Genomic DNA, 16,314 nt, shown 5'->3' with positions numbered 1-16,314 from the left:
TTTGTGTCCTGGTCTGCTCCTTGTGTTTCTCAGCTTCCTTGGACCAACAGCTACTTGAGACATCATCTTATGGAGAAAAGCAGAAATGCTGAAGGGCAAGTTCAGCTGCACAAGCACATTTCAAGCCTTTACTGGCATCACATCCACTGATATGTCATTGATAAAGCAAGTCATATGGCCAAAGCCAAGAGGCAAAAAGTTACCTTCTGTCTACCTTGAATCTATGGCAAAAGTGTGGATGAATACTACTACAATACGGGAGCAAAGACTTGAGAGTAAGAATTCAGTGCACCATAGAGATAAGCTAAGACCTTAAAAAAAATTTTTGGCAACATTGAAGAATAAGGCATTACTCATTAGTACATTATCTGAGGCTATGAAGTTTTAGCTAGATATTAGATAATGGCTCTAGTGCAGGAGACTTATGAATGTAAGAAATAAGCATATTTTTGGGTTTCTTTTAAAGTTGATACCAGACATATAGAGCTTTAGACAGTGTAGTAAAGTGAAATGAAAATTTTTCTTCCTTTCTTCACCACTTTTCACCTCTTACCCTCATTTTGATCCTTTTCCAACCCTGAGCAAATGTTCATCGAAATGGATTGTGGTGTTCTCTTGGGTAAAATAAGCATTGTTGGATTTTTGAAATCTTGTCAAATGGCACCGCAACTACTAAGGATCCAGTTCCTCATCAGAATAAATAGAACTTTTCCTGTGAAAGTTAAATCTTCTTTTTCTTTCCTCTTTTTTTTTTTCTTTTGTTTTTTTTTTAGATTCTTGTCATTCATTTTGTAGGATTCTGGGTTGGGACTTTAGCCATGAAAGGTCAATATAAAAGTTAATGGGGGCTTATGACATAGCAGATAAACAGGGAGTCCGGAACAGATTTTCTTGATGCATGTTTGCCCTTTCTATTATGCCAGCTGTGTCAGAAACTCCACTGTCTCCCAGTTACCACTTTTGCATTTTTCTTCCTTCTTCTCTTTTCACCTCACTTCTGCAGTTCCAATTATCACCTGAGAGTTTTAATTGGTAGTTTTACATTGATAATTTTGGCCAGTTGAGCTGCCATGATGCTGACATCACTCTCCAAAACTGAAAGTTAAATATTTATCCTTTTCCACAAATATATTATGATATATTCTGTCAGTATAATAATATACATAAAACTGGTACATTTTGTATGGGAACCACCATTTTGGATTATACCCTTTCTCCCTTGGTTATGTCCTAGAAATCAAAAAATAATCAATTGGTGAGCTTAATAAGCTACTTAATAAATTTTATATTTCAGAATATGAGTGTCTTATGTTCAAAATTCAAGTTTGTTATAAAATTCAACTGCCTAGGTGACCCATTTAGTGTATATTGAGCTTCATGTAGACATTCTTAAATGGGATTGCACAATCCTGTAGGCTGTCTGCCATAAATTCACTGACAGTGTGTACTCAGAAACTATAGGTGTGGAGAGCTTAATTGCAGCAACTAATATCCTTTTATTACTTGAAATCTTTTCAGTTGACCTTCTTCTATTATTTAATTCCATTACATACCAGTAATTGCATTTATTGAAGCCCATGCTTCTCCTTATAGGAGGAAATGCTGATCTTTGTAAATTTCAACTATAGGAAGGGAAATGTTCTTTAATAAATAATTGAAAGACTTTTTTCTACTCTTCACAATTCAGTGCTGGTCCTGTTGCCATTTATGTTCAGATTATTTTATGAATGGTAACTAAATTATGGCATCTAGAAAATCATCTCTTCAAGAAATCTCACTAGGTGTGCTATGTAATAGCTTATTGTAAGTAGGTTAAATAGACTGGCTCTATCTCAGGTGGCTTACTGTATTAAAAAAGAGTTTAATATTTCGGCTTTACTGTTGAAACACCAAATGAATTCTGACATCTCTGATGAGATGATTAAAGTTGGGAATTTTTTCTTTTGACAGCATTAACAAAGAGAGCATCGTAGATGTAGAAGGTGTAGTGAGAAAAGTGAATCAGAAAATTGGAAGCTGTACACAGCAAGACGTAGAGTTACATGTTCAAAAGGTAACTTTTTTCAAAATATAAATTTGGGTACAGAAATAGATTTGAGTGGTTCTCATAACCATTCATATCAAATCTATATGTTCTTAGAGTTGATATAAAATATTGAGATTTATAAATCGATTACCGAATCAATTAGCTTTTGTCCTATAACAAACCACCCCAATACTTAAAACATTTATTTGCTCATGATTCTGTGTATGGGGCCTACTGATATTTCTGGGACATTTCTCCCTGTGGCCTCTGTTCGTCCAGCGGGCTAGCCCAGGCTTGCTGACATGGTACCAGAAGGGTTCCCAGCAGCAAGAGAGGGAAGCCCTAGTGTGCAAGCACTTTTCAAGCTTCTCCTTGTGTCACGTTTGCTAAATATATCATTGGTCAAAGCAAGTCACATGAAATAACTTAATTAGATTTAAGGGATGGAGAAAGAGATTCCACCTCTTGATGGGAAGAGGGAACATCATTGAAAAAAGACATGTATATAGGAGGCTGAGGAATTATTAGAGCCATTTTTTGCAAACAAACAATATACCATAGTCACATAGGGAAAAATAGAAAACACATCTAAAAAGCTTTGTTTGCTATTATGAATGTATTTTGCTATGAACTTTCTTATGACAGTATACCTCTAAAGGTTGATTAATTATACTAATTTTTAATGATTATATTTCCTGATAGTCATTATATTACTGATACTTTACAGAGAAATCAAAAGAGACAAAACTGTGTTGGTCTTACATTCCAGCAATAACTTCCTTTCATAAAAGATTTTTCCCACGTCTATTTCCTCCTCAGAAATAAAAACTATAAGTGCTCGTTATCATTGACTTTTAAAATACTATAAGTGAACTCACACATATTTAGTACTTTTGAAATAACCCTGCAGTTTTGAACCTGCAGTTCTCAGGTCCAGGCCTAGTTTGTATCTACCATATGCATCATTAAATTTCTCTTAAAGTAGCCACTTCCTGCTCTTACCCTGTATGTGTATTTGCTTGTGTGTGAGCATATATAAGATAGAGCGGTCAGGCAGATTGACAGATTGCAGAAAGATGGACTCATACCACTCATTTGAGAGTAAGGTCGTATTTAACTGGACTCATCATGGGAACTCCTCAAGACTTAGAAAATCTTGTGTTTTTTACTGACCTAACTTGCCAGATTACTTTTTTTTCTTTGTGTGAGTTTCATTTCAAACCCACCACACCAAGAAGTGTGTAACCTATAAAGGCAGACCAACCTAAGCGTATGCTGACCAAGTAAAACAACCCCCATCTTCCAAGTAACATATCTTTTTCAATACTTCAATAAATAAAATTTTAGTGAGTAGAGCAAATGTATTCTAAAATATTCTAATTATCTAGCATTCAATACAACCCTAATAAATATAAATGATAAATATAAAGCCTAAAGAGCTTACAAATTTTGCCTTAATGGAAATAATTATGAACTATCTCACAAAGTATAAAGTGTTATATCTTAAAAAGGGTCTTATAGTAAGCACTGACTCTTATCAGTTATTTATTTATTCAGCCAGCAGTTACTGAGTACATACTTTGAGCCAGTACTGTGTGAAGTTGAGGATGCTCACAACCTAATGAAGTGAATTTCTACTAGTTATAAAAATAGAAGAGGGAGCTGTTCCATTCTACAACTTTGCATTGGAAATCAAGTTTCTATTAACTCATCGAAGGGAAACACTATACTTGAGCATAGAAGGTGGTGACAATTCTATTTTCCTATCAGAAGGACTGGAGTATCCTTCTGACACTTTTTCTTAAAGAGTCTGAACTGAACGCTAAATATGATCTACCAACTGGAAGAATGTAATTTCCTTTCCTGAATTAACTAAATAAGGTCTGTTTCCCTTTCGTGCTTTAACAGGTTTTTCAGGCATAGTTGGGAGTAACTAATAGGGTAACATGTTTTAAGAGTAGCCAAAAACCCTAGCTCATTTTTTATGACCTAACTGCATTTTAGCACTAAAATGTGCAATTAATGTGAGTGAATTCAACAAATAAAAAGGAATTTTAACACCATAGAAGAGTACCTTCTATGGCAGCTCCAAACCAGAAGAGTAGCAGGAAATGAGATATAACATGTTTGATGAAAGATGGCAAGGAAGGGATATTTAGAAAAAGAATGAGAAAAGGGAGTTGATGGACAGCAGAGTTGGGGTGACTTTGGTCCTAGCAGTAGAAATGGCCAAATGCTGTGAACAGTGATGATAACACATTTGTTTAATGGCCCTTTCAAAAGAGCAAAGTGTTTTCATATTCATTACTCCATTTGATTCTTACTTCAGACCTTATTTTACAGAGTAGAATATTGAAGCTCTGAGGTTAAATGATGTGCCTAACAACAGCTTTTATGTGACAAAGCAAGGCCGTAAGCTCAGACCCCTTGACCCCAGTTAGTACTTATTTGTCACACTGGTATGCACATTAGAGTTTACAAAGTATTTGTATATATGTTCTCTCATTTGACTTCCAACAACCTAGGGAAATAGGCAAGAAATACTATGATTCCCATTTTATAAGTGAAAAAACATGTACATCTTTGATTTTAGCAAGTAGTTTCAGTTAAGATATATGCAAACATAGCTTCATATTTATGTCAACTGTAGATTTTTTTTAAGTAAAAGATAACAGGTTTTGTGTGCTTCATGATATTTTTGGTAATCTCTCACTTTCAGATTTATGTGATCAGTTTGGCTGAACCCCGTCTGCCCCTGCAGCTGGATGATGCTATCCGGCCTGAGGTGGAAGGAGAAGAGGTTAAAATTACATTTTTGAAATATTTTGCTTCCTCTGTATGTTTAATTTATAGAACATTGAAAACATGATGTCCTAGGTACCTGTGAAGTGATTTGAGCTTCATTTTTTATCTAAATTTACTCTCACATTAACAGTTCTCCAACTTTTTGGTCCCAGGATCCCTTTACACTCTTAAAAATAATTTCCCCCATAAACTTTTGTTTTTGTATATCTTTATAAATATTTATAATATTAGAAATCAGAATAGGAAATTCTTAGTATGTATTAATAAAAGTAACAGTAATATAGGTATATTATGTGTTTATATATATTAATCCTATATGAATGATAAAAGTAACATTTTTGAAAACTGTTTTCTTTTTTTTTTTAAGATTTTATTTATTTATTTGACAGAGAGAGACACAGCGAGAGAGGGAATACAAGTGGGGTTGTGGGAGAGGGAGAAGCCGGCTTCCTGCCAAGCAGGGAGCTCGATGCGGGGCTCAATCCCAGGACCCTGGGATCATGACCTGAGCCGAAGGCAGACACTTAATGACTGAGCCACCCAGGCGCCCCTTGAAAAATATTTCCAAAAACAAAAAATAATTTAGTGTCAAGAGTGACATTGTCTTACATATCTACAAATCTTTGTAATGTCTGCCTTAATGGACAACAATTAGATTCTCATACCTGCCTCTGCATTCATTCTGTTGTGGTAGCACACATCATGAAGCCTTGGGAAAACTCAGTACAGAGTGAAAATTTGTCACTGTGAAAAATAGGTTTGACTTCATGGACTCCCTGAAAGTGTCTTCGGGACCTTCAGTGGTGCCTGGAACATACTTTGAGAACCACTACTCTGTCAGCTTTTATCTAGTCCTTTAGTCTTTAGCAGGTAAAATCCAGGAATCAATGCAGGTGCAAGTGATTAATTCTTCTCATGTCCCAGTAATGAGGCCAGGCTTTGGTGGGGTGGGAGATGGAAAGAAAGCATTAACCTCTGTTCATTTGCATTTCTCTTCTTTCCATCTCTCTTTTAACAATAGCTTCTCTCTGGCCCTGCTTCTTGTTTCTTGGATCCCTGATTTGGGGGTGTAATAGTAACACACATAAGCACACCTGTCCTCACTTAGAAGTAAACATGGCTTCTTAAAAGTGTTTTTGTGTTCTTAAAAAAATTAGTAAAATCTGTTTTTTCATCTTTTTTTAGGAAGGAAGAGCAACTGTTAACCAGGATACAAGATTAGACAACAGAGTCATTGATCTTAGGGTATGCCTCATTTATTTATTAAGTGACGTGACTGTGCCGAAATCAAGGTGGGCAGGGATACCACACCTGTCTCAGACTTATAGAACTAATTGGCATTTGCCTGTACGTACAACAATACAAGAAATAATTTACCTTTCTGACTGACCCTTCCCCTAAATATAATTGCAGGCAACAAGGACGGTCAAGTAATAATTCACAGGGTATTGACTTGCTTTGTTTTAAAATGACAAAGGAACATGAAGCCAATAAATGGGCTTGCTGCCAGGTGATACCTGTTTTGGACAAGTTAATAAGTAAAAACATAACCATTAATATCACTACAAAATTGTGAAAGAAATTGTATGACATTCTAGAATGTGGACCAGGTGGAGATTAGTAATTAATGCCTCAATCCTTTGAATTTGATCTGAGCACAGAATTAATAATAAAGAAGTAGTTGGCCCTGGTGGTTTATTTAGTAATCTCATAGGTCTTCTATTTCCCTTTCTGGTTTGGTTGCAAGTGAAAGAGTTCAGTGGTTTCACCATTGTAGTAAAACCAATGTCATCTTTCTTTCTTAATGTTTTGACCACATCTTCCTCCTTAAATATTCTACCTAAAGCTTAAATCCTTTGTCACCTTAAGAGTTCTTTACAACTTTTCTGCAGTCATATGGGTCTACCTTTATTATACACTCGTATGTCTCCCCTGATTATTTGCTTTTTTGTCCCTTTTCCTTTTCCATTTTAATTTGTAGTCTATAGAAAAGGCTATAAAAATAATCAGTAGTCCTCTTGATACTGCCTAGAAACCTCAGATGTTTCATAATTTTGGCCACAGTAGGTAGACATCATACTCTTTTTTTCCATGCTATTTATTCACAGAAATTATTGGTTGTGCCTGTAGAATTTGGCCCCAAAGTATTTTTCTTTGGCATCTTTTTTTTTTTTTTTTTTTTTTTAATTCATTGCTACCGTTGAAAAGTGAGGATTTACACATTAAATCTAGATGGCTTTTCTTAAAAAGTTGGAGGTGAATCTGGCAATACTGTGGCATGGCAACATTAGCTAGCACTCTAGATGAGGCATTATGTCCTCTGCTATGCCCTGCACCACCCAGGAAGTATCATTCATTTATTCCATTTATGTTATTTGTCTGGCCCTTATAAGCGTTCACATTTTTTTTTTAAGATTTATTTGAGAGAGAAAGAGAGAGTGCACACACGCACGCGTGCGCGCACACACACACATACACACAAGTGGGGTAGGGGGCAAAGGGGAGAGGGAGAGAGAGAGAATCTTAAGCAGACTCCCCGCTGAGTGCTGAGCTCGGAGCCTGATGCTTGATCTCATGACCCTGAGATCATGATGGGAGTGGAAATCAAGAGTCTGACACTTAATGTCCGGACTGAGCCACCCAGGCGCCCCTAGGCATTCACATTTTTTTTTTTTTAAGATTTTATTTATTTATTTGAGAGAGAGGATGAGAGGAGAGAGAGAGCACATGAGAGGGGGGAGGGTCAGAGGGAGAAGCAGACTCCCTGCCGAGCAGGGAGCCCGATGCAGGACTCGATCCCGGTACTCCAGGATCATGACCTGAGCCGAAGGCAGTCGCTTAACCAACTGAGCCACCCAGGCACCCGGCATTCACGTTTTTAAGCTCTACTTTGACTTTACATTTTGGGAAGCATTGTTGGTACTTGAAATCTTTTAAGCATCTTAGTTTATGTCTAAACTACTCTCTAATCTTTTATAGACTCTCAGCAAAGTCAAGTTGGAGATGTTGGAGATTTTAAAGAGCAAAATTGCCATTCTCCTATAATAGGAAGAAATTCCAAGATATATCCTTATACTAATTGTCATATAACCTAACTTTTCTCTCATATAATGAATTGTTTTCTCTGCGAACCTTCTAGGCAGGTGGCAGATTAGAAAATACTCCATCTCAGTTAATGTGTCAAATTGATTTCATTAGATTTTATTATTGTCTTTTAGACATCAACTAGTCAGGCAGTCTTCCGTCTCCAGTCTGGCATCTGCCATCTTTTCCGAGAAACTTTAATTCACAAGGGTTTTATGGAGATCCAAACTCCTAAAATTATCTCAGGTATGCTTTAAGACATTTCTCTTAGTTTTTAAAAATAAATTCGCTTTCTCCCAAGTTGCTTAGTTTTGTTTTTTTTTAAATTGAGAATCCCAACTGTCCCTTAAGGTTTATCCATGAGACTTTTTATTTTGAAGACTATGCCATATATATATATGTATGTGTATATATATATATATATATATATACACATATCAGCAGTCACATATCACTGACATCAATAATATAGCATCTTCTTGTTTCAAGAGTCATTATGTATAGTGATTATAAAATGAGGCAGTAACAGATGAAGCAAGATTGATATTATGTAAGTTGCACCAGAAACTACTTTCATTATGTAAGTTTCTTTCTAAATTGGTATTGCAATTTTGTTTTGTATAAACTGCATTGTAATATTACTAAATACTGCAAGTGGGAAAATCTCATTAATTCTCATTCTCATATGAGAATCTTATTTTAATCATTTTACCCTTTTTAGAGTTGCTTAAATAACACTAAAAAATGTGTTACAAGTGGCATTTATTTATAAATCAAGAATTGAACATTGCTTTCTTGATACTTAGAAAAATCAGTAAGAATATCTTTTCCTTTTTGAAAAAAATATTTACAACTCCAAAGTAGTTTTAATAGATTTGAAATTGATGCAGAAAGGAAGTGTATATATCTGATAAAGTGAAGATATAGCCAAAGAAGTAAATCTCTCCTAAATTATAAATGGTTTAGAATCAGGTATAAGTCATATATAGTTTCTCTGAAATTTTTTATTTTTTTAAGTGAAATACTTAAAAGCATAAACTGTTTTTATTAGAAATTTGCATTGATAAGCTTGCAGTTGGTTATAATAACATAAATGTTTACATTTCAGCTGCCAGTGAAGGAGGAGCCAATGTATTTACTGTGTCATATTTTAAAAATAATGCATACCTGGCCCAGTCCCCACAGCTGTACAAGCAAATGTGTATTTGTGCTGATTTTGAGAAGGTTTTCTGTATTGGACCAGGTAAGGTTTTGGTGGTTATAGTTTTCTCAAAATTTATTAATTGTACCATAGTTAAGGTTTTAGGAACACATTTTGCATACAGACATTTTGGAAGCTTAAATCCTTTTATATGTTGGCTATATAAACACTAGACTTTTAGGTAAAAATGATAATGTGCCTGGGTAGACATTTCCTAAAAAAAAAAATTGTATGCTCAATAATTCTTTAAGTAGCTGAACATCATTTATGTGAATAGATTCATAAGCATTTTATATTCCTACAGAAGATTGCTGAAGAAAATGTTTGCCTTGGGAATATCTTATTTTAAAAATGAATGCCTTGAAAATATATACCCTCTGAAATACACCTTGAGTATATTATTTATTATTATTTCAGTGTAATTAGAACAGAATTAGCTCCTGTTTGGACTCGCCTTTCAACTCTCCATGAACACGAAAGAACAAGTAGTTGCAGTCTTCCAAATAATGTATTTTGTTGTCCTTGATAGCCCCTTACTACTCTTGTAAGTTTACAAATGTACCTCTGGGTACTTTGCTACCAATTTATTTCAAAGCTGTTCTGTTTTACTATTACTATTTGTACTGTTCTTACTATTGAGAATATGCTAAAGTCCATTAGAAATTAAAAGTTAAGCATGGACGCATAATCATGTGGTAGATTCTTTAATGAAACCAATTATAAGCAAAAACCAGCTTTGCTTCATTCTGTAAAACTTACAAGTTATTTTATATATGTAAGTTTTTTGATAGCTAAATAAAAATTAAATGCCTGCTGTTAGAGAAACTGGCAAGAGCATTAATTGTGTTAATTCTCTGAATTTACTAATTTGTTGAATGCCTGCTACATATATAGCATTGTGCTAGGTAACATGTACATAAAAGAAAAATCAACCAGCACTTCTCAGATGTTCATGTGTGCATGAATTACTTGAGGATCTTGTTAAAATGCAGATTCCAACCAGTAGGTCTGGAGGGAGGCTTGAGATTCTGCAGTTCTCACAAGCTCCCAGGTACTGCTGATGCTGCTAATTAGTAAACCATGTTTTGAGTGACAAGGGAATAAACATTGTTCCTTCTCCCAAGACAGAAAAAGACATGCATACATATAGCAGTTGCAGGGAATAATCAACTGGTTTTCACAGCAAGATTGGTGTTAATTATGGGGTATAGATAGTGTAAAAAGAGGGAGAAGATGGAATTTGCTATAGTTACCATAAAGGAAAATGCAAACTGAAGTGGGCTTTAAGAACAGAGTAGGAGATACAGACTTCAGAAATGGCATTCTAGTCAGCAGAAGCAGAATGAGTAAAGAGCATGGGAGAAAATAAAAATAAGGCTACTTAGCGTTAAGAATAAATGGAAAATATAGGGTAAGATTAAATATGAAAGCATAAAGGTTTTAGATTTTTTGTCATTTTATATTCTATTACAGTGCTATTTGGGAACCATGATGATCAGTAGTTAATTACTGAGCAAGGATGTGTTGTAGGAATTTTAGTCTTAAAGTGATGTGAAAGATGGAGCAGAGCTAGAGTCAGGAAGACTGGAAAAGGAAGAAAGTACAGTTAGGACAGTAAGAGCTGGACAGAGGTAATGGCTGGAATATATATAAAGTTACTTCACTGGTACAGATTTCATTTAGCTGGAGTCAAGTTTTAATAAAATTGAGAAGAACTCACTATTTTTAATCATTGAGAAGGCACTTCAGGACCTTGCATTCCCTTAGGATTCTCCGAAGCCTCATTTATTAATTTACATTTGTTAGAGCTTTTACTACATGACTGTAGGAGTTGGTAATGAACTTGCTGTCCAAGAGAATGCTGAAGTATATGGCTTATCCAAAGTCTTTCCAGAACCCCATAATGATAAATGAAAATAATACCATTTGAGTACTAGTAAATAAAATTTTGTATTTAAATCACAATTTTTGCAAAACTTTAAAGCACCATTTACTATTTATTTCTTTTAATAATGTTACAGTATTCAGAGCTGAAGACTCAAATACCCACAGACATCTAACTGAATTTGTTGGTTTGGACATTGAAATGGCTTTTAATTACCATTACCATGAAGTTGTGGAAGAAATTGCTGACACCTTAGTACAAATATTCAAAGGACTCCAAAAAAGGTAAAAACAAATATTGTATATCCCTTAGATGGACTTAATGTCTAACCAGTATGGGTTCTCCAAAATAAAGTAATTCTTGAACTGAAACATGTAAACTAAGTTTATACTGAATATACATATATATATGGTGGGGAGAGGACTTGCCACATAGATGATCAATAGTTAATTAGTGAAAAAATGAACAGTCAGAATAGTACTTCTGGATCCAAGTCCGTTGGATCAGCTAGTTAACCTTATTTTGGTGGGGAAGTTTACCAGATTGTGAACCAGTCTAACTATATATTTTTTTTTTCCTTTATATTAAATATCCTGAATGTCTGAAAGAAACAGCGCCTATGTTACTTTCATAGCAGTTTATTATTAAACTGGTAGTGGTAATAATGTGGTGATAAGAATCTTACAGAAAATTGTTAGACATGTTCAGGATGTGCAGAGAATTGAATTATGTAAAATGTTCACATTAGGTACACCCTCTAAACTGGCAAATAGTTTCTTCCTTAAAGGTCATTGAAAGTTGTTTACTTGTGATGATGTTTAACACAGAGAAAATAGGAAAAGAAAATGGAAAACAAGTTAAGTAGGAACAAGAGAGTCTTTTTTTACTTTCTCCATACTTGAGACAGTACTAAATATTAAGTAGGCTATTGTAGACTTATCTAGCACTTTGATAATTGACAAAGGGCTGTATTTGAAATTTTTATTTAAAGATCACTGATTTAACTGTTAATTGTTGATGTATTTGGATATGCTTCATTGATACTTAAAAAGAGTTCAAAAATACTATGAATCTTATTTACTCCATTGCAAGTCTAATGAGTAATTTCAAGGATGCAGAAATTAATCATTGATCTTACAAAAATCTTGTAGCATAAGTACCGATATTTTCCAGGCATTCTCTGCATTGCATTGGTATGTTGATGACTAGCTCATTGTAGACGGCCTTTTTTTTTTTAAACCTTTGTACCCTGAAATTTTCAATGCCATTTATTTTAAGCAACTTTTGTTCAGGTAGTCTATGGAACAACTGATGTTTCCTTATAAAATAAAATACCCTTTGAAACTACAGTGAAGGAACAGAGCTTTTCTCTCTTTTTTTTTTTCCCCCCACATTTATAATTCAAGAAGGTTTCTGAAGCCCATTTATTTTGGGTATTGATATCTTCTCTAATATTGGGATATGAAATTTCCACTTCAGTTTTTGTAATAATAGATCGAGCATTAATCGGGCCCTTGGGATTAATCAAATCTCTGTTTACAAATTAGAGATTCAGACACCATCATCACTGGACTTTTTCAAGTAGATTTAAGGTGGCAACCTAGAAATAAAAGCCTTATTTTTATATTCCGTAAGGCATTTAGGAATTCTAAGTTTCTCTGTCAGTTGTAAGTTGCGTTACCTGGCTAGTGTCATATACCTCTCATGTTTATCCTTAGTACTTATCTCTCATAGAAGAATAATAGGCAAATGTATTTTAAAATATTGATAGACATGATTGGGTTAATATCCAAAGCAAAGAAAGAATTTAGAAATCAATTATTGGGATCTTCTTAACCCTTCTTACATCAAGATTTGAATAAATCAATGGCTAAGCTTTATTGCTCCCGTGAAAGTCTTTAAGACTAATCAGGAAATGATAATGTTTTAATTTCTAGTGTTTTCATGGAATATAAACATGCTTTTTCAATTCTATCAATTATGTAAAATTTCAAGACAAATACAAAATAGAGACTAGCCTAATGAACCCCCATGTACTCATCACCCAATTTCAGCCATTGTTAACCCATGGCCAGTTTTGTTTACCCATTTCTCCCATCCCCTGTTATTTTGAAGCAAATCCCAGCTATCATTTCATCCATAAGTGGCAAAAATATACTTTTTAAATCTTACTAAAATATGATCTTCCACAATTCAATACAGTAAACATTTGTGCCCCCTGTTTAAAGGCTAGACACTGTACTATAGTGGTTATTAAAATGGGAAATTGCACTCACAGACTTACCGTATAATGGGAATGGGGGAAGATAAGACAAATATTCATTAATTTAGTCTACCTTGAGGATAACAAGTGTTGTTAAAGGATTAAAAAGTCAGTTCTTTCTAATGCCTCATAAAATGGGTATTTTACGTTACTAATAGTGTTAGCTGATACGAGGTATAAAGTTTTTAATCCTTTAATGCCACTGTGGTGACAAAACAAGAGGAGACTAAGAAAGGTGTTAAATATTTTGAATATTTAAATTTCATCTTTAATGTAAATAATTTCTTGGTAACACTTTTTCTTGGTGCATACACTGATTCAAAGAATGATTTTATGTGACATAGTTAGGTACTCAGTACCTACCAGATATTTTTTCTTAGCTGTTTCTACTACTATAGTTGCACTACTGGGTATTTACCCCAAAGATACAAATGTAGGGATCCAAAGGGGTACGTGCACCCTGATGTTTATAGCAGCAATGTCCACAATAGCCAAACTATGGAAAGAACCAAGATGTCCATCGACAGATGAATGGATAAGCACACACACACACACACACATACACATCTTGCCATTTGCAGTGATGTGGATGGAACTGGAGGGTATTATGCTGAGCGAAGTAAGTCAATCAGAGAAAGACATGTATCATACGATCTCACTGATATGAGGAATTCTTAATCTCAGGAAACAAACTGAGGGTTGCTGGAGTGGTGGGAGGTGGGAGGGATGGAGTGGCTGGGTGATAGACACTGGGGAGGGTATGTGCTATGGTGAGCGCTGTGAATTGTGTAAGACTGTTGAATCACAGTCCTGCACCTCTGAAACAAATAATACATTATATGTTAAAAAAAGAAGAAGATAGCAGGAAGGGAAAAATGAAGGGGGGGGGAATCGGAGGGGGAGATGAACCATGAGATACTATGGACTCTGAGAAACAAACTGAGGGTTCTAGAGGGGAGGGGGGTGGGGGGTTGGGTTAGCCTGGTGATGGGTATTAAAGAGGGCATGGACTGAATGGAGCACTGGGTGTTATACACAAACAATGAATCATGGAACACTACATCAAAAACTAATGATGTAACGTATGGTAATTAACATAACATAATAAAATTTAAAAAAAGAGCCTGCAAGTCTCCAATTTTTGTATTGAGGCTGATTTTACACAAAACAACTTTCTCTAAAAGCATTTCCTTTTAGGGGCTCCTGGGTGGCTCAGTTGGTTAAGCGTCCAACTCTTGATTTTAGGTCAGGTCATGATCTCAGGGTTGTGAGATGGAGCCCTGCGTCGGGCCCAGTGCTGAGCATGGAGCCTGCTTAAGATTGTCTTTCTCCCTTTCCCTCTGCCCCTCCCTTCCCCCCTCTAAAAAAATTAATTAATTAAATAAAATAAAAGCATTTCCTTTTGAGTTACCTCTGAATTTCAAAATTGTTATCAGTGGAACACATAGAACTAATAGTATGTAGAGTAGACTCTTGGGTTCATGTCAGCCAGCCATTAGGGAATGGGTTCCCCAGACAGCTAGGAGGGTCTGTGGGGGTGGGGCTGAGTGGCTCAGCTGGAAAAGGCACTTCGCTGACCACGGAGCTGCTACTACCCCTGAACCTACTCAGATTGCCCTTTCCTCATCGCACATACAGTGACTCCTGTGAAATGTTAAAAATGTTGTTTCTTTGTTTAAAAAAAAAAAAAGTATCAAGTTGTAGAAGAATAAAGCTATCTACTCATTATTTCACTTATATTAGTAAAATCTTTCTTAAAAAATGTGTTATGTATTGCCACAGTGACCTCTTGTGGGGAGAACACGACACATTTTTTTTTTTTTTTTAACTCCATCTTGTACAAATAGGTTTCAAACTGAAATTCAGACAGTGAATAAACAATTCCCGTGTGAGCCATTCAAATTTTTGGAGCCAACTTTAAGACTCGAGTATTGTGAAGCATTGGCTATGCTTAGGGAAGCTGGAATCGAAATGGGAGATGAAGAAGATCTGAGGTTTGACTCTGATTTTTTAAACTTTAGTAATTAGGTTTAAGATATGAAAGAATGCATATATTAATGAATGATGATTTTTTCCACCCAGCTCATAAACCTCCATTTTATTAACTTTGGTATATATATAGTATGATGCTGTTTGTTTAATGTGTGATCTGAAATAAAATATTATGTTTAATGTGGTTTGCCTGAGCTTTGATAGTTTTGTTTATAAACACCATTTTTTACCCTACCACACCCCCATATTTGTAACACTTTAAAGAATATATAGGGACTTTGGCCCGTGATCTTTTTATCATCTAATATGTTACCTCTCTTTCTAAATCAGTGGTATTAGAGAGGGTAGACAGCAGTCTTAATCCATCCCCACACCGGACTAGGGCATAAAATTAATATCTCCAAAAGTTATAAAAATATCTGTTCTTTGTTATATAGTATTATGTTATCTAAATTCAGATCATATAACTTATAATTTTGAATAAATTATGTAGTTTAATAAAGAAATTACTGTCTACAGTACTTAGTACATTTTTCTCAAGAGTTCTTAAGTTAAAATATTTAAGCCCTCACAATAATTCGTATGGATATAGGAATGAAAGGAATGGTTATTGTCTTTTTTAGGGCTTTTTAAAGCATATTTTGCTCAAAACCCTTTATTTTTGTTTAACAGAAATATACATTTATGGTTTTAAGCATCGCCTTCATTGCTAGATTACATTTTTAAGGCAAACTATAAATTCTATGATTATTTTAAGCTGAGCAATATTTTCTTGAGTATTTTGTCAGTTGTTCTTACCTAGGATAGAAGCTAAAGTAACAGCCTCTTAGCTATAAAAACACAATTACATTTTAAAGACTTGGAAATACCGATTTTTGTTTTATAAACCTTTGATAAAGAGTAACAAAAGGAGAGAGCATCTTGAAGTAGAATCACTTAATGGCAAGAATAGCCTATGTTGCTATAGTGAACTTTAATTATATATAATTGTAGGAAATTATTTCATCCATGTTATTTCTGAATCTGTGAATTGCTATATCTGTTTATTGTTTTATTTA

General features: G+C 34.7%; 1 protein-coding gene across 2 annotated transcripts in view; it reads left to right on the top strand.

Annotated features, from left to right (window-relative positions):
* Positions 1-16,314, top strand: part of DARS1 (aspartyl-tRNA synthetase 1) — a 55,978-nt gene that overhangs the window by 33,153 nt on the left and 6,511 nt on the right. The window contains exons 5-11 of one of the 2 annotated variants that reach the window (XM_045868947.2): positions 1,951-2,053; positions 4,746-4,826; positions 6,017-6,076; positions 8,050-8,161; positions 9,024-9,158; positions 11,138-11,285; positions 15,112-15,258. In XM_045868947.2, the coding sequence (XP_045724903.1) occupies positions 1,951-2,053; positions 4,746-4,826; positions 6,017-6,076; positions 8,050-8,161; positions 9,024-9,158; positions 11,138-11,285; positions 15,112-15,258 (786 nt within the window). The remainder of the gene's footprint in view (positions 1-1,950; positions 2,054-4,745; positions 4,827-6,016; positions 6,077-8,049; positions 8,162-9,023; positions 9,159-11,137; positions 11,286-15,111; positions 15,259-16,314) is intronic. The other variant, XM_064586461.1, reaches the window with a different exon arrangement.

This window comes from Mirounga angustirostris, unplaced genomic scaffold (assembly GCF_029215605.1).
Source record: "Mirounga angustirostris isolate CCGP_5_RB_7025 unplaced genomic scaffold, mMirAng1.0.hap1 SCAF_3, whole genome shotgun sequence".
NCBI lineage: Eukaryota > Metazoa > Chordata > Mammalia > Carnivora > Phocidae > Mirounga > Mirounga angustirostris.
Note: the sequence above shows the minus strand (reverse complement) of the source record. Positions and strands in the feature narration are given on the sequence as shown.